Source organism: Ambystoma mexicanum, chromosome 5q (genome assembly GCF_040938575.1).
Source record: "Ambystoma mexicanum isolate Mex_15411 chromosome 5q, UKY_AmexF1_1, whole genome shotgun sequence".
In the NCBI taxonomy this organism is placed as follows: Eukaryota; Metazoa; Chordata; class Amphibia; order Caudata; family Ambystomatidae; genus Ambystoma; species Ambystoma mexicanum.
The window spans coordinates 808574453-808593353 of NC_090933.1; the positions used below are offsets into that span (position 1 = coordinate 808574453).

At 43.8% G+C, this 18901-nt stretch overlaps 1 protein-coding gene across 2 annotated transcripts in view; it reads left to right on the top strand.

The window, feature by feature from the left end:
• LOC138497680 (carbonic anhydrase 13-like) overlaps nt 1-18901 on the top strand; it is a 1250189-nt gene that overhangs the window by 72343 nt on the left and 1158945 nt on the right. For both annotated transcript variants that reach the window (XM_069621291.1, XM_069621292.1), the window contains exon 2: nt 4465-4679. In XM_069621291.1, the coding sequence (XP_069477392.1) occupies nt 4637-4679 (43 nt within the window). In that variant the 5' untranslated portion in view covers nt 4465-4636. The remainder of the gene's footprint in view (nt 1-4464; nt 4680-18901) is intronic.

Genomic DNA, 18901 nt, shown 5'->3' on the forward strand with positions numbered 1-18901 from the left:
GAAACTGTCAAACATCTTACTCTATTTTGTAATTACTTTGCCACTCAAAGAATGCAAATTATTGGTTTATATTTTTGCACAACACTTCGGTTCTTTCATGTAATTTACCATGGATAAGATTCATATGGGGACATAACAATTCGCATATCCTCTCGTTGGTTCTTCTACTCCAATGCATTGGGCCTCATTAGGACCCAGGCGGTAAGGGGTTTACGGCGGCTTAAACAGCGCCGACCCTTACCGCCTGATTCCTGCTTTTAGCAGGTGTTAAAATCCATGGCGCTAAGGGACCTTGTTATTAATTACGCCACCGTAAAATATCCTTCCCCACTCCCATTATGCCCTGTGGGGCAAAAATGGGAATGGGGAAGGGTAAATGGGTTAATGGGGACTTACCGCCCCACTCACCTCGGAATGGGGCGGTAAGTCCGCCAACCACCATGGCGTAAACATAGTTTACGCCATGGTGGTAAAGGTACGACCCAGGCGGTAACTTACCGCCTGGGTCGTAATGAGGCCCATTGAATCAAAACTAAATGAAATAGAGGAAATTGCTGTGTAACATCTTTTAACGTCTTAGGGAATCAGGCTATATAAAAGTTGTCCTCGGGATCGGGTCCTCTGACCATCCACAGTTTTTTTAGTTCATATTTTCCTCTGTTATGCTTCTTTGCAATTTTGATGTTCAATACTGCCACTTTGCAGCGTTTATGTACTAGTTGTATGCATTTGAACAGTCTACGATTTGATATTCTACTAGACTTTGACTTTGTTTTTATTATGCAGCTTCTGTTCCGTTTTTTACTTTGATGCTGTTTCGTTTGTTTTATTTTTATGACATGTTTTTGTATATATGTATTAATCGATGATGTTTTGTAAAGGTGTATGTTCGCCAAATACAAAAAATAAATAAAAATAAAATAAAAATAAAAGGGTTGGGTAAAGGCCTATCTGTCCCTATCCTAAAGAGAGTTTCCCTACCTAGGAAACTAAAATGAAACATCAGTCTGTGTCTTTTAATTTAACCCTCACACTAAAACTGAATAACTAGGAGTGTAAGGAATATGTCTCTGATTCAGGCTTGGAAAAGGTGTTTAAAAACGAGTTATTAAATCCAACAAAGTGATCTTTTGATCCAGACGGTGGTTCCCTTCCCCTGATTGTTTCAGGTAGGGTGGCAAGCATGTCTCTTTCAAGTAATGACCACTTAAAGATGGCAAAAGTGTCTCTTCCACACAACCACTTCTCAAGGATGGCAAAAGTGTCTTTTTTCAATAATGACTCTTTAAAGATGGCAACAGTGTCTCTTTCAAACAACCACTTCTCAAGGATGGAAAAGGTGTCTCTTACAAGCAGCCACTTCCTAAGGATAGCAAAAATGTCTTTCAAGCAACCACTTCCTAAGGATGGCAGAAGTGCCTTTTCCAAACAATAGTTTCTTAAGGATGATGAAAGTGCCTCTTTCAAAACCTTAAGGATGATGAACGTGTCACTTTCATAACAATTACTTCCTACAGAGAACCTCCTGCTATACTCCCCTGCAAGGAAGCCTTCAGTAGGTCTATGAGATCTCCTGGTATACTCTCCTGCCGGGTATCTTCCCACAATGTCAACATATTATTTTAACTTCAGTTTGCCTGGTGCTTGGTCTGCCAGGACATCTTTTCATCTGGTTCTTACAGATCACCTGGTATACTCTCCTGCCAGGTTCTGCCCACAATGTCTGTGTCCTCTGTGTATCTCAAATCTTCTGCTTTATTTAGGTGATGAACTGAGTGGGCCCTGCTGGTACTTTTACCTATCAAGGCTTCCAACAGGTGATTAGTGAAAGGGCCAGAATCCCTGGTTGTTTCACCCAGATGTGTATTCCTCTGTCTCCAAAAGGCTCTAAGCGCCTCTCCAACAGTGCACCCAGCCACAGGGCAAAGTAATGAATACCTGCACCTGTCTACCCCCTCTTTATCCGTTGTTAAGGCAGCTCCATACCTTAGGCATAATATCTCCAAAGACCAGACCAATCCAATCCTTAAAAAGGACTAGCCATCTTGGGCTGAGACCCAAAGACCTACTGGAGCAATGTAACCACATATAAGTTAGCATGTGCACAAAACTTCCAATACCGAACCAATGGATTCGTACAGCATACATGCCGGACCTGGATCCAAATACCCACTGGAGTACTAACTTCACAAACAAAGCAAAACAATCGATCAGTCTGGTCATTATCACCCTGGCATTTAAATCACTGGTGTATTATGCTTAAATCAGAAATGCGGTCAAGAAGTGATACTATTCAGGCGCTACAGACCCTTTGGGTAGAGCCAGGGCTAAACAAATACAATAATAAAATACTATAAGGTCACACTCTCCAACTTCTTCTTATCAGGCACTGAACATCTTCAACATCTCATTGAGGAAAGACAAAAACTGTGAACAGACGGACCACAGCACAAATAGCACAGCAAACGGCTCAGCCATCATAGAGAATGGAGTACTCAAGATTCTCCCAAACTACTATCACCCAACAATCATTATTAAATGGAATCAAGAAAGGCATCCTGACTTTCACCAACAGTACAGCACCTCGACCTTCAGCCCATTGGAAGGCTGGTGCACTACTGGATCAGTCTTGCCTATTAACTTCAAACAGAATACCTCAAGAGTCCTCCTACCATCAACTACCCACCTTTCAATCTACCATGGACTCACACATACACTGCAGCCTTAATGCCTGCAAGCACCACCACTATCACCACCTCATTAAACATCATGGAGACATATAGTGCTCATTGCACTGGATTGTCGCAAATTGGCTTCAACCCCCTAGTCAGTTGAGTGTTCTGCCGTCCAAGGAGCTGATATTGGACATAACAGCTCCCAGCGGACGCTATAATACTTGTGGATGTGAATTTAGGAGAAGCTATTATCTACTGAGCCAAGAGAGCTGAGCAACGACTGCCTCTCTGTCTGTGCCCAGAGATAATTTCTGCTTGCACTACAAATTATAAAAAGCAGGCATCAAGGTCCTCTCTATAACATTGCATTTCATAATTCTCACCCATTGGAATCTTGCCATGTATCCTCACGGTGCAGCAGCAGTCTAATCATTCTTGAATATGATATGGTCCTACAATTTGGCCATTTCTCACAGATTCAGCAAATGGGCGTTAGCAGTCTTAGGGCCCAATTCAGAAGTCTGTGTACAATTAGAAAAGTGTTTTTGTGTGAAGGAACAACACTTTTCTTAAAAGCACCATATTCTCTGCCCGGTCTGGCACAGATTCTGAAGTGTATGCAAACATAGAAAAGTGTTGTTCCATTAAAGAGCAACACTTTTCCTAAAAGCACCATATTCTGTTGAACTAAGAATGTGGCAGCCGGGCATCAAAGCTTTGGCTTTGGCATGGGCCTGTTGTTTTGCAGCCTGACAATGCCGGGTTGACCATCATTAATTCAGGGCAGACACTGCATGGACATTCTTCTTTGCAGAACCCTTTTAGAAGTTTTAAAAACACGAGTTGAAATATAGCACCTGTGAGGTGTCGTAATCATTTACACAGGTTTAAGGTTCAACAAAACTTCAGTAAATCAGAAAAGTGGCAGCCATTTTAGAACAAGCCTGTAGTGACATATTGCTCCCACAACAAAGGGTTTTATGGGCTTTTGCAGCTGGAAAGCATGACAGCTCCCCTGCAATCCTTCCACCCACCTCAGAATGGTGCTGCTGGAATCTGGAGGGAGAAGGTCAGCTTTCCACTCCAGTTTTTGCCACAGCTCAGAATCAGGCCCCAGTGTAGGAAAGAATGTGACAAGCCCTGGCTATTGCATGTACTTGATTTTTGTTTGACCTGACAATAGCCCTACGTGATCATCATTAATGCAGGACAGGAATTGCAAGGGCATTCTCCTTTGCAGAGCCTTACTTTCGCCTGTTAAAAAAAGGTTTTACAATGTGACACACGTTTTTCCTTTATAAGGGAGACTTTTCCCCGGATGGCAACGACACTTTTGTGATTTGCTCAAGGGTCAAGGAGACTTAAGTAAATCAGAAAAGTGGCAGACTTTTAAAAAAAATCCCCACAGTGACATTGATACACATGTTGCTATCACATCTCAGAATCGCACCCTGAGTTGTAGGAACCATGGAATATGGGTGCAGGAATATGGGTGCAGACTAGATGCCTCTGGTGGACATACAATGGAATCAATAGCCTATGTATCTACGTGTGACACAGTAACATACAATGGACAGGTAATGAAGTGTTCCCTTTCATTTCCTTAAATGAATGTATGCACACCATGTCCCACAGTCACATGACTATAATTAAAGCCTTATCTCTATGCTTCAGTCAGTAATAACCTTCGCATCACGCCGTCCCCCCCCTGCCACCCCCCTCAGGAGTTAGATGCACAGCTGATCCCTACCTTTTAAGAGCAGCTTTCCTTTTCAACTTGAATCCCTAGGCAAAGAGCCAGCAGCCGACCTCCTGGGGGCCAAGGGAAGAGCCATTTCATAGGTGAAGCAGCCTCTCCGGCGGGCTGGCCGCACCACACACTTCACCGGACACCATCGCCCCCTGCCTAGACTCGAACCCTTCTCTCTGAACAGTGAACTCCTGCTGCGCCCCGAGGCAAGATGGCGACGAAGAAGGTGGATTGGGGATATGCGAAACACAACGGTAAGCCTTATGCCTGACTTGATGTAACTCAGACGCAAGTTAAATCCCATGTTTTTCAGACCTACTTTGTTAAAACACCGCATTCAGCAAACAACTGAAGATTAAATAGGAGCATGGCGAGCGGAGAAAAATAATGCCAAGAAGTTTTGTAATATTACTATTTAGGAATAATGCACTTACCCTGACCACACTATACATATCAATATGAGAATGCAAAAGGGAAACAGCATTTCTACTACTTTATTTTTATAGTGCTTCATGTGCTAACTCTAATAATATGTATTATTCCCCAATTGAAGGGTTGCGATGCCCTGTCGGTATAGTGCAGTCTTTTCTCATGTTAGAGGCGAGGAGTCAAGCCATGAGCTTCCAACCCTGTGCTTCTAGTAAGTGGGATGTTTTATCAGTTTCTCCTACCGCGCTATCCTGGCCCATGAAATGCCCTCTTAAAGTGTTGGTTTTTCTCTCTAGGACATCATTATGATTTGGGGGATCATCACACGTACAGTAGAAAGTAGGTATCCCATGTTTTAAAGCAAGGGATTCTTAAAAATCAACCTGTAATTCTACCATTACTACTGCACTCATAGCAAGTGCAAGGGTTGCTTTAATGCTCATAAGTAAGATGCTGATTTTAATATTTAGTAAAAACAAGTAATACAGATACACATATCTTGTAAATTGTTTGAGAGCACCATTTCTTGGCTCTATTTGCACATTATATAAATATGTATATATGTATATTCAAGGAAAAAAACGTTAGTTGCGGGGGCGTTAATGTGAAGCCACCTTAACTTCATGCCTCCTGTTGTGCAGCCTATGACCACAATAATGACGCCCCTGATGACATCACTGGCGACATCACTAATTACATCATCAATTACATCACTGATGGAATAAATGTTGACATCACTGTTTACGTGGTATGTAACACCACTGATTACATCTGTGATGGCATCAGACATAATATAGCTTTAAAGACCTGCAGCGAGGGCTGTACCAGGCGTTATGGGCCCTGAAGACCGAGTTCAACGAGGTATGAAGGACCATAACGCCCAGTACGGTCCGAGCTGCAGGTCTATAAAGCTATTAGAACCCCCCCACTGTTTAATTGAAGTTGAATAAATGAGACATGTTTAATTGAAGTACAAAAAATTGCAAAATGGTAAACAATTGTTGCAGGCATTTTTTGTACTTCAATAAACATTTTTCATTTTTTTATAGGGTGGTGGATGGTGCTAGGATGGGAGGAGTATCATAGTACAGTGGAATCGGGTGTGGGTATGCCTGCCCCCTGCTCTAATTAAGATTACTTTAGGTGTGCTTCCCCCCCACTACACAAATGTTACCGACCAATTACTCAACACAAACATGCAGTTCATATACATCTGCAAGCTACATTTGTACATACATTAAATTAACAGGCAATTTACTTACCTTTCTGTGCCCTTCATCTCCATTGGCACTTCCCTGCTTCACTGAACGCCCAGAAGTGCACGCAGCATTTCATTTAATTTTACTCCTACAAACAAACTTTCCCACACATTCCAGATAACACTGCAGTGCAGCTTATGTCAACCCCATTTTTATTTATGTGTATTTCCCATTTTCATTTCACTGGGCATGCCTATGTGCACATGTCGGTTTTCCATCGTGCATTTCGGAAGGGAAAGTTAACTCTTTCCGTTCCGGAATACACATGCAGCCCGAACTATGGGCTGAAATCAATCTGCGGGCTATACCAGTGCGTTTAGCCTGCAGATTGACCAATCCCCATCACGGAACACTCGCTACGGTGTTCTAATATCATTTATGACTTAGCTGTTGTTATTTAGTTAATCAAAGCTTTTGTCAGGAACTTGGATTGGAGGGTCTGGAAACGCTGGAGGCATTGATTGTCGCACGCGCGTTTCAGTCCTCACCCAAGATGGCGGACGAGTCCTTATATGCTGACTCCTCCTACCGACCGATGCGTTGTATCTGTTTACCAACGCTACGGTTCGTGAGGAAGCTTCGTCCGTGAAATTCTCATTGCCTCTTCCCGTCTTTTCCTTTTTCAGCCTTCCTGGTCCGTCTCGTCGGATCGTCTACTTCCTTTCTACCTTTCGTATCCTCCCTTTGCCTGCTCCTTATCCGTTGCAATCCTAGCCACCTCCAGTCTTTCCTGTATAGTTTTTTTTGGTTTCCTGTGTCCTATTTATTTACTTCCTCCTGTTTCTCTCTAGTTCCTTTCTAAATTGTTTGTACACTCTTCCTGGTTTTCTGTCTTCCTGTTTTATACATTGCTAAGAATACCTTTATTACGCCCTTTTCGGCAGCCGGTCCTGGCTCCTCAATTTCGTTTATTGAGCGGTCTCCCGCTCCGTAAGCACCTTACTGCTCCTTGTTCGATACTTATTACTAGCTCTGACTGTTTCTCTCGATTCCCTTGTCCCTGTCACTATCGGGTTTTTCTTCTACTCCTTTCCATTTTTGTTAATTCTCCTTTTCCAGCTATTCATCAAACCCCTGCCACAATCAAACCTTCCCTTGAATTCTACCAACACCGGCTGCCTTCAGGTCATCAAGGAAGTGATCACAGCCAACTGAACCCATCTGAATTTACAGGGTTTTTTCCGCCTTTGTGCTTTTTCCCTGTTTAGGGCTGGCCCCCTGGGGGTCCCCGCGGTTAGGGTTTCTTCTCTGCCAAGGTGGCCTCCGGAGGGGCCAGACCCTACTTGCACGAAAAGAAGATCAGGACACCCAAGAGAGACACCCCCACCTCACGGAAGGAAAGAAAGAAGACCGAGACCATCCCAATAGAGTATACCTCTGAGGAGCCAGGTGAGGAGGAGGGGGAGGAAGTTCTTAAGCTTGACAGAATACAACGCCCAGAATCCACCATGGCGTCATTGGAACAGTATCAGGAACTAGTGGCAGCCATGCAGAATCTAACGATGGAGGTCCAGACCTTAAGAACTGAAAATATCACCCTCCGACAACAGGTTGTAATGCATCGTGACGACCGTGGAGACTTGCCTACGATGCCTCTATCCTTTGGCAAGTATGATGGGCACCCCGGAGGAATGAAGGATTTTCTCGATGCATGCAAGGTATATTTTGCCTTTCGTAGCCACACCTACGAGACTGCTCGATCAAGGGTTGGGTTTATAATAGCCAATCTAATGGGAAATGCACTTTCATGGGCTACACCATTTGTCACCAGAAATGAACCAATTTTGGACGACTATGATCGTTTTACAGAGGTGTTTAAGGAACGCTTCGACAGACCGGAGGTGTTTTACTCTTCTTTAGAAGCAATCTTAGATGTCGAACAAGGAAACACTGATGTCCAGACCTATCTCTCCCGTTTTCAGAGACTGGCAGCCAAGGCGGATTGGCCAGATTCCGCCCAGCAAACCATTTATCGACGCGGCCTTCATGAAGATATCAAGGATGAGCTAGCCCGAGTAGCCCGACCTGTGTCTTTTCAGGACCTTGTTACATTGTCCCTTCAGATAGAGTTTCGTTTGAAGGAAAGACGATCCGAAAGAAGAAGAAGCCGAGGCACAGCTCGACCAACCCCTCTACCCTCATCTAATCCTCCCACCAGGTCTTCTCATCCCCCTGATGAACCTATGCAGATCGGAACAACCCGAGGACCGTTAACGCAGGAAGAAAGAAAGAGAAGAAGAGACTATGGGTTGTGTATGTATTGCGGCTCTTCAAAGCACCTATTAAGAGATTGTCCTGAAGTACCTCCTAGAAGACAGGGAAACTACAACCCCCGATCTACAGCAAGGGAAGTTTCGGGGGAAGTCTCCAACACCCTTGCAACCATACAAGAGCAGTAAACACTCCGGAGGATTGCAGTTTGATGGTGTTCCGAGTTCACCTTTGGCTGACAGAGGCCGGTCCCACTGAAGTATTAGCTATGCTTGACTGTGGAGCAGCAGGGAACTTTATAGACTCCAAGTGGGCAGCGGAACATCTTGTATCCACTAGAACCAAAGCCACACCTATCCCTGTGGAGGGGGTCGACGGTAGACCCTTGTCGTCTGGGCCGATAACTAAGGAGACAATCCCCTTGAGAATGCAGTTAAAACACCACGAGGAGTTTCTGGTCTTCGATCAGATCCGAGCAGCCCATTTTCCTTTGGTTATCGGTATTCCATGGTTAAGGAGGCACAACCCTTATATAGATTGGACCGCCAACAAGGTGCACTTCGACTCCAAGTTTTGTAAATCTCACTGTTTTGAATTACCTTCGGTTTCAAAGAACCCGGAGTCTTCCATAAGCAGAATCCCAGAACGGATCACTGTTGCTTCTGTTCCTCTCCACTATCAGGAATTCTCTGAGGTATTCCTAGATACCATACCCCGACAACTCCCTCCACATAGAGCGGAAGACTGCTGCATAGACCTAACACCAGATGCAGTGGTTCCCTTTGGGAGGATGTATCCACTGTCGTTAACCGAAAGGAAGGCATTAAGGGATTACCTTGACGCAAACATACAGAACGGACTCATCCAAGAATCTAAGTCTGCTTGTGGAGCTTCGTTGTTCTTCATTCCGAAAAAAGACTCAGTTGAACTTCGCCCTTGTATAGATTACCGGGGCTTGAACAAGGTCACTATCCGGGATAGATACCCCATGCCCTTGATTCGAGATATCCTGGAGGCGGTTCAAGGAGCGGAATACTTTACAAAGCTTGACCTTAGAGGAGCTTATCACCTTCTGAGAATAAGACAGGGGGACGAATGGAAGACAGCGTTCCGTACCCCTTTTGGACTCTTCGAGTATAGAGTGATGCCGTTTGGCCTAGTAAATGCTCCAGCAGTCTTCCAAAGGTACATGGACAAGGTTTTTTCGGATATGCTATTTGTATCCGTGGTAGTGTATCTTGATGACATTCTCGTCTTCTCCAAGACTCTTCCAGATCACAGATCATTGGTCAAGCAGGTCCTACAACGTCTTCAATCCCATCAGTTGCTGGTTAAACCAGAGAAATGCATTTTCGAATCTACCTCTGTGTCCTACTTGGGATTCATTTTGTCCAAAGAAGGTATCGAAATGGATGCCAACAAGGTAAGGGCCATTACGGAGTGGAAGAATCCAGTTAACATCAAGGAGCTACAGAGCTTCTTAGGATTGGCCAATTTTTATCGGAGGTTCATCCCCAACTTCTCCAACAAGGTGTTACCTCTGACCTCTTTATTGAAGAAGGGTGTTAAGTTCATTTTTGGCGATGAACCCCAAAGGGCGCTCCAATTTTTAAAGAAATGCTTTTCTACAGCACCCATCTTGGTCCAACCTGATCCGACCAGTCCGTACATTCTGGAGACGGAAGCCTCTTCAGGAGCTGTAGGGGCAGTCCTACTTCAAGAGCAGGAAGATGGATATGAACACCCTGTAGCATACTATTCTAAGACACTTACCTGTAGCGAACGCAATTATTCTGTCATCGAGAAGGAGCTTTTGGCGATTAAAATGCCCTGTCAAGAGTGGAGACATCTACTACAGGGAGCTAACCATCAATTTACCATTCGAACGGATCATCGCAACCTTCGGGTTTTGCAGCAGATGGAATGTTCCAACGCCAGACATGCCAGATGGGCTTATTTCTTTTTACAGTATGATTTCGTTATTACATACATACCAGGAACAGAGAATAAGAAGGCTGATGCCTTGTCAAGAAGCCTGGGAGAAGAATCTGGTTCCTATAAGGGACATGAGCTTATTTTCCCAAAACTTACTGTGTTGGCATCTACGGTTTCCTTTCTACAAGATCTGGTACCACAGTATCAGATGTGCACGGAGTTTCCATCTAAAGTGAGCCGAGACAAGGACGGATTGTACTACTATGAAGGTGCACTCTATATTCCGACCAAGAAACTACAGGCACAGATATTGTCTTGGTGTCATGATACGCCTTTAACAGGACACTCGGGCATAAGCAAGACATATGACCTCCTACGGAGAGGTTTTTGGTGGCCAACCTTAAGAAGGGATGTAAATCAGTATGTTTCTACTTGTTCAGTCTGTGCCTCGAACAAATACCGAACTGGAAAACCCCTAGGTTTGTTGCAGCAGCATTCCTTACCAAACCGCCCTTGGGAGCACATATCCACTGATTTTATAGTAGACCTCCCTTCATCCTATGGCATGACAGTCATCATGGTGACCATTGACTCATTCAGCAAATTGGCCCATTTTTCGGCTTTCAAACAGATACCGTCTGCCTCCGAGATGGCAGCAACCTTTCTCCAGGACATAGTCCGTCTACATGGTTTACCCAGAACCATCGTGTCGGACAGAGGCCCCCAATTCACATCCAAATTTTGGACCTCTCTCTGCCAAATCCTGGGTATTCACAAGGCTCTCTCTTCAGGGTATCACCCGCAGAGCAATGGACAAACAGAAAGGTTAAACGCCAGCCTTGAACAATATCTCCGATGCTTCTGCAGTCCTCAACAAGAAGAATGGTACCGTTTTCTCCCTCAAGCAGAATTTGCCTATAATAACGCCTTGCATACCTCGATCCAGATGAGTCCCTTCTATTGTACATATGGGTACCATCCCCAACACTTACCCTGGCTTACCCCTCCTTCTACCAAGATCCCAGCTCTTGAGGGAGTTCTACAGGACCTACTAAATGTACACAGATTGGCCAAAGAAGCACATCAAGCAAGTCAACATTCGCAAAAGAAATGGGCAGACAAGGGAAGGAGTGGCAATCCTGCATGGAAGATAGGGCAGTTGGTCTGGTTATCCACCAGATTCCTGCCGAGATGGGTTCATAAAGGCAAATTCTCCTCGCGCTTCCTTGGACCATTTCCAATTTTACAACAAATAAACCCTGTGGCATTTAAGCTCAAGCTTCCGGAATATCTCAAAAGGGTGCACCCAGTCTTCCACGTTTCCCTTTTGAAAGAACATAAGGAGGACCCTTTCGAGAGGCCCGTATTCAGAGGGCGTACTCAAGTGTCTCCTGCTCCCGACGAATATGAAGTATCCCATTTAGTGGATTCCAGATACCACAAAGGACGACTGTACTATCTGGTCCACTGGAAGGGTTATCCAGTGGAAGAGCGGACTTGGGAACCAGTGAGCCATGTTCATGCCCCACAATTAGTACGACAATTCCACCGACTTCATCCGGGCAAACCCGGGGGATCTCCGAGAAGAAGGGGGCATACTGTCAGGAACTTGGATTGGAGGGTCTGGAAACGCTGGAGGCATTGATTGTCGCACGCGCGTTTCAGTCCTCACCCAAGATGGCGGACGAGTCCTTATATGCTGACTCCTCCCACCGACCGATGCGTTGTATCTGTTTACCAACGCTACGGTTCGTGAGGAAGCTTCGTCCGTGAAATTCTCATTGCCTCTTCCCGTCTTTTCCTTTTTCAGCCTTCCTGGTCCGTCTCGTCGGATCGTCTACTTCCTTTCTACCTTTCGTATCCTCCCTTTGCCTGCTCCTTATCCGTTGCAATCCTAGCCACCTCCAGTCTTTCCTGTATAGTTTTTTTTGGTTTCCTGTGTCCTATTTATTTACTTCCTCCTGTTTCTCTCTAGTTCCTTTCTAAATTGTTTGTACACTCTTCCTGGTTTTCTGTCTTCCTGTTTTATACATTGCTAAGACTACCTTTATTACGCCCTTTTCGGCAGCCGGTCCCGGCTCCTCAATTTCGTTTATTGAGCGGTCTCCCGCTCCGTAAGCACCTTACTGCTCCTTGTTCGATACTTATTACTAGCTCTGACTGTTTCTCTCGATTCCCTTGTCCCCGTCACTATCGGGTTTTTCTTCTACTCCTTTCCATTTTTGTTAATTCTCCTTTTCCAGCTATTCATCAAACTCCTGCCACAATCAAACCTTCCCTTGAATTCTACCAACACCGGCTGCCTTCAGGTCATCAAGGAAGTGATCACAGCCAACTGAACCCATCTGAATTTACAGGGTTTTTTCCGCCTTTGTGCTTTTTCCCTGTTTAGGGCTGGCCCCCTGGAGGTCCCCGCGGTTAGGGTTTCTTCTCTGCCAAGGTGGCCTCCGGAGGGGCCAGACCCTACTTGCACGAAAAGAAGATCAGGACACCCAAGAGAGACACCCCCACCTCACGGAAGGAAAGAAAGAAGACCGAGACCATCCCAATAGAGTATACCTCTGAGGAGCCAGGTGAGGAGGAGGGGGAGGAAGTTCTTAAGCTTGACAGCTTTTATCAGCTAAGTCATACATTAGATTATGTCTGATACCATCACCAATTTAAGTGGTGTTATATATCATGTAAACAGTAATGCAACCAGTGATGTACCAGTGAATCCATCAGCGATGTGATAGATTATATAATTAGTGATGTCATCAGGGATGTCATGTGTGATGTCATAATTGTGGTCATAGGCTCCACAATAGGGGGCACGAATTTTAGGTGGCTTGATCTGAATTTCAGGGGTTTTGTTGCGTTACATTCTCTTCTCAATGTCCCTGCAACTAACGTTTTTTCCTTGAATAAATATGTATACCGAAAAGCACAGCAGGCCTCACCCCGCTCCAAAAGGTTGGCGGCACTTGCTCCTGTCGACCAGACCTCCAGTCATCCATAATTTTCAAATCCTTCATTGGCTTCAAGGTGGTCACAGATAAGACAGTGTTTCACCCACACCTGGGCTTCATCAGAATGTGCAACATGTTTGTCATGAATACATGTATACAAAACATAGTCCCTCTTCTATTGCATTGGCCTACATCACGTCCTGTTCTGCAGAGCGCCATCTTTGAACATCGCAAATCTTATCTAAGTGCACATTTGAAGTGTATCATATTACGCCAATATAAAGTGCAAGTCCTCAAGACACAGAACAGTTTGTTCCTTAGTTCACATGCCTACAATAGTAAGTTGTACTCCTCCACTGTAATGCAAGAAACCATTGCACGTATGTGCTGGATAAAGTGCAAGTGCTTTACGTATATAAACCAAATGTTTCTCTCGTTACATTCGTCCACGACATTGTAAAATGCTCTACAACAATATTGCACTGGATCATATGACTCAAATGCATTTAAAAAGTGCAATTTTAGCATTAAAAACACGCATTTCATACAGTCCATCCTGTTTATTAATATATTGTGCCATATCCATAATGTACAAATATGCTCCCATTCTATACAGTACACAATCCACATTACATTTCTATATTGAAAATGCAAAAAGTAAAATGCAAGGTCACAAAAAGTGCAAAGTACATATAAATGTGTACCATAAAGGTGCGAGGGCAACTTTACCTTGTAGCTATACGATAATGTGTAAATATGCTAAATAAGGTGCCTCAATGTTCAGGCATGCAAAATGACTACTTCAAGTAGTTAATATACTTACAGTGGTGGAATATTCTCCTCTATTGTACTGCACTGCAACATACTATGCATACGTGCTAAATAAAGTGCAAGTACTTGGATTTGAACGAGACACCATAATACAATATGTACTGCTACAATAAATCACATTGTGCAAATGTGCTAAATAAAGTGCTAGTGCTCTCATATTGCACGCCATCGTATTGCACTAATGTACTGTATTAGATGTAAGTGTGCTTAGAGGGAAATGAAACATCTCACAATAAACTCATACATGGAGTTGGAAGTGCTTAAATATGTAGTAAAACACCATTTTACAATATGTACTGCTCCAACTCTGCCCCAAATCGCATTGCGCGAATGTGAGGACCAAGGGGTCATTGCGTGTTGGGCAGTATTCCGGCGGTAAATCTGCCAAAATACTGCTCAGTGGAATTACTGTTACTGCCACTTGGTCAAGCGGCATTACCACCCTATTGCAAGTTGCGGTGGCAGTTTAAGTGCCCATTTTTTAGGAGTCCATAGGACTAAAAGGGGCATTTTTGGTGGAACTAGAGGGCAAAAGTACTGCTGCTGTGTTTCTGCCGAAAATGGGTGGATTTACCTTACAGCTCCTAGCTGGAGGTGAATCCTCCAACTTTCCGCCCAACTCATAGTCTGGCGGTGCAGTATGCCGCGGTATATGGTAATACCACCTCATTAAACCTGCACCACCCAACTTGTAATGACCCCCAAAATCTCTAATATAAAATCCAATACAATGGTATATACTTCAGTCCATTTTACACTCCACAGATCACAATATCCTAGTGATAGGACCATGCTGTAGAGGAGGAAAAGATCTCAGTAATACCATACATAAAGTGCAACCTTGTGTGTGAAAACATGTAAAGATAAAATAACCCTCCATGTGACAATATATCATTCAACTAACTTTTCAGGGTAAGACCAAATGGTGCTGCAGGATCTCTTTCACTTATTTGCTTACCAATGAAGACGTGTAGTTCCTTGTCGTTATTGTGACCATTGGGAGCCTTAGTGCCAGAATCTACTATATATCTTGCCCCAGTTTGCCTTAATTGTTTCGCCCTGTTTCCCCCCTCACGTGGGTGGCTATGGTGTCAAATGAAAAATAAGGATGACATGACTTTTGGGTGTTTTTCCAAAAAGTGCTTTGCTATGGGGTACTCTGAGTCACTATTTTTTATTGCTCGTATGTGTTGCAAAAGCCTTATTTTGACCTCCAGCTTGGTACTTCCTGTGTACCATAGATTACAGTCACAAGTAAGCACATGGATGCCTGAACGTGGGTGTTGCTAATTTGACATATTTAACCCAAATGTGCAGGCCTTGCATTTACAACATTTATAAAAATCCTCCAGGTTTTTGCATAGGTCAATTGCTTCCATGTGCAAGATGAACAGATTGCTAGAGACTGGGTGACAGTCTTGATTGAACAGAAATAGCTTTCCTGAATGTTATGGTTTTCAATATGATGTTCCACATCCCTCCCTGTCTCTTATTAAGTTAAGAGATGCCAGGGCTTATCAAGCACTTTTCGCAAATTGCTAGCACCCTCATTAAAAGTAGTCATACACCTAATGACATTGGCTGTACCACATTCAGTTAAAACTTTCTGTTTTCCTGTAGTTAATCAACGTGCTCTACTTTGTGCATGTACTATATCATAAGCTTGATTAATGACATGTTTAGAGTATCCCCTCTTCAGAAATCTCTCTGCACCAGTTTTAGAATTTTCAATAAAGATGGCATCCTTACTACAGTAACGCTTAATCCTTAAGAATTCTGCATAGGGGATACTATGTTTGAGACTGCTTGAATGTTTTCGATCTGCATGCAATACTGAGTTCATGCTCGTCTCTTTACGATATAACTCAGTAGCAATTTTTTGATTCACAATCTTCACTTTTATGTCCAAATAGACAATTTCTTGAGTACTATGTCTTATCAGTGAGCGCCTTGAAGCCAATAAAGGATTTTGAAATTATGGAGGGCTGGAGGTCTGGTTGACGGGAGTGAGTGCCGCTGACCTTTTTGGAGCGGGGTGAGCCCTGCTGTGCTATTCAATGTCACAAACGCAGATCGCCGCGGTTTGAGGCGAGCACCTGTGCCCGGCGCACATACGCAATATTCGGCTTGTTGTTGAGCGCGTCATTGAGAAGTCGGATCAAGTCTTTGATATATATATATTCAATGAAAAAACTTTAGTTAAGCAACAGTTAAGGTGAAACAACTCAACAGAGCAAAATCCATGAAATTCAATGTTGAAAGTGATGACAACCCTAACTCGGGGTTCGCCCAGGGATGTTATTTATGATGCACTTTCTGATGTCATTGCTGATGCCATCTGTGATATCGTGTATATGCACATGGGCTGAGCAATGGGGATCGCGGAGGTAAGGTTGTCCTTACTTCCAGCAACAGCCGAATTCCATGTTTTATTTTACATTTTATCGCTTCACCATAACTGTCTCTTAACTAAGGTTCTTTCTGTGAATTTCAAGGGTTTTTGTTATTCTGTGTCTTACATCACCTGTTGCAGTAAATATCTATGGCGCACTTTACAACAATTAAGATAAAAGACCATGGCTATTGTCCATGGCGTACAGCTGTGCCCGATATCTCCTTCAGCAGTAAATAACCATGTCCCACTGGCCTTGGCCTTCATTGCAGCTCCTGCTACTTTGCATCAATTAGGGTGAAAGATTGTGGCCATAGATATTGAGCACTCTCCACCAATTACGGTAAAAGACTGTGGTCTACTAGCTATGGCCACTATACCCTTTAATAGTGAATAACCGTATCCCACTCCCTACTTTCTGGTGTCTTCTGCCATTTTGGATCAATGTGGGTAAAATACTGTGTGGCTTTCCTCTGTGGCTGCTCGTCACTTTCCACCCATTGGACTAAAACACTGCTGCCCACTGGCCAGTGTTTCCCCTCTTTTTTTGTTTTCCCCTCTCTCATTCCTGCAATAATTTCGCCTGAGAATTCCGAGTGCAATCATGAATGTAAAAAACATTGCGTGGACTTCTTGACTTCTTTTTTCACTAGAATGCTTCCCACGGAAACGCAACATCCTTTCATTATCACGATAAGGCAAAAATGCCCTAAAATTGAAATGTCTTCCACAGGCCCCCTTCAACTCTGCATGTGCACCCCATTCCTATGTTGTTCTACCCATCATCTGTCTACAGTCAAAGTACCCCTGACAATGCCTAATATACTTTTTCCACTGTTTCTTTCTATGATGCACTTCAATTCCTGCGTGTGTTTCGCAATTTGGCTTCAGCAATCCCACAAGATTCCTACAGAATGACTAAAACGATCTGACTAAAAAAGGCCTCTTTAGCCCTTCTTATAGATTCATAAACCCTGTTTCGGCCCCTTTGCCTCTCCACTCCCACAAATACAATTGTGAGGCTTTTCTTTTGTCTGTTGAAGACTTGCATCGAGCAAAGAAAAAAATGTGGCCTTCACATTTCCGAAACACCTCAGTGTTGCAATGCACCATGGGAGATAGTGGGAACCCCCTTCTCCTGTCAAATATTACAAAAAAAGACCTGGCGAATTTATACCAAACTACGAAAGGCACATCTGTCCCAATTTGTGCCAACTTGTTTCTTATTTGGTGCAAATCCATCCAGTGGTTTTCGCTGTGCACATGTGCACATGCACAAAGTATAAGAGATGCACCTTTTCACCTAAGGCAGAAGTCTGCAACCTTTGGATCTCCAGATGTTTTGGACTACAAATCCCAGCAGTCCTGGCCAGCCTAGTCAATGGTGAGGGATCATTGGAGTCGTAGTCCCTAGAGAGCTGAAGGTTGCAGACACCTGACCTAAGGCAAGATGTATGAGCTTGGTCCAAAAGCAGCCTTTTCCCCCACAATTGATAACTTTTATACCGTTAGACGAATTTGCCCCAGGTGTTGCAGTTTGAATGGGGTAGAGGCCCCTTGGTAGGCTTTTCATTTTTAGAACATTTCTGCCAGATACTTCCAAAGAGTCAAAGTTATTAGCAATAGAATTTTTGAAAAGTTATTGGTTCATAGGTTCAGGCAATCTAATTAATTAGTAGGTCATGCATTTTTGTTCTCATGTTCTTGACTTGTTTTTCAAGGTAAACGCTTTCCATTGTTGCAGGCTCGTGCAATATGCTGGGCTCCACCTCTGCTCTGCGGAGATAAGGCTTTTCCCTAATGGCCTACCAGTTTCACCATCCTGCAAACGCCAATCATGGCAACCTGTGCAGAGCTTTACAAAGGGCCTGTGCAGTAACACGTGGGGTGCATTGCAGACAACATGGTTACACGTTCAGAAGCAAAAAAGCCACCGTCTTCTTGCTTCTTTCTTTGATGTATCAGTCTCTGTTTAGCCATTGCACACACTAGAAATGGGAACATTATTTTATGGCTGCACATCACTTATAGAAACATCTCCATTGACTCACCCAAGGTCCCCTTGCCAAATAATGGATTAACCCAGATCTGGCATCTGCATTGTATGAAAGAGTTTACAGTGAAGCAGGCAGCTTCTATTACTGCAACCCACCCATGGGCCTTTGCGGCTGGAGAAGCTAAACATTTCTGGGTGGTGCAACATGTTTGTGTGGTGCTTATTTGAGCTGTATTACAGTACAGTTATGTTGTATTGCTCTTATCTTTTTCAGACACTATTTCTGGCTTGCTACCATAGACATCTGATGAGCCCACAGTTGTAACATGTCGGTGTTTTTCGGCACACATATGACGTTTTATCAGAAAGATTATGTTTTCACTTTGTGGGACTGTGTTAAAGTCGAAGGGACCAATTCAGGCTACATAAGGATTTCCTATCAACACAATAATGAAATATCGCATCGTCCTAGCAT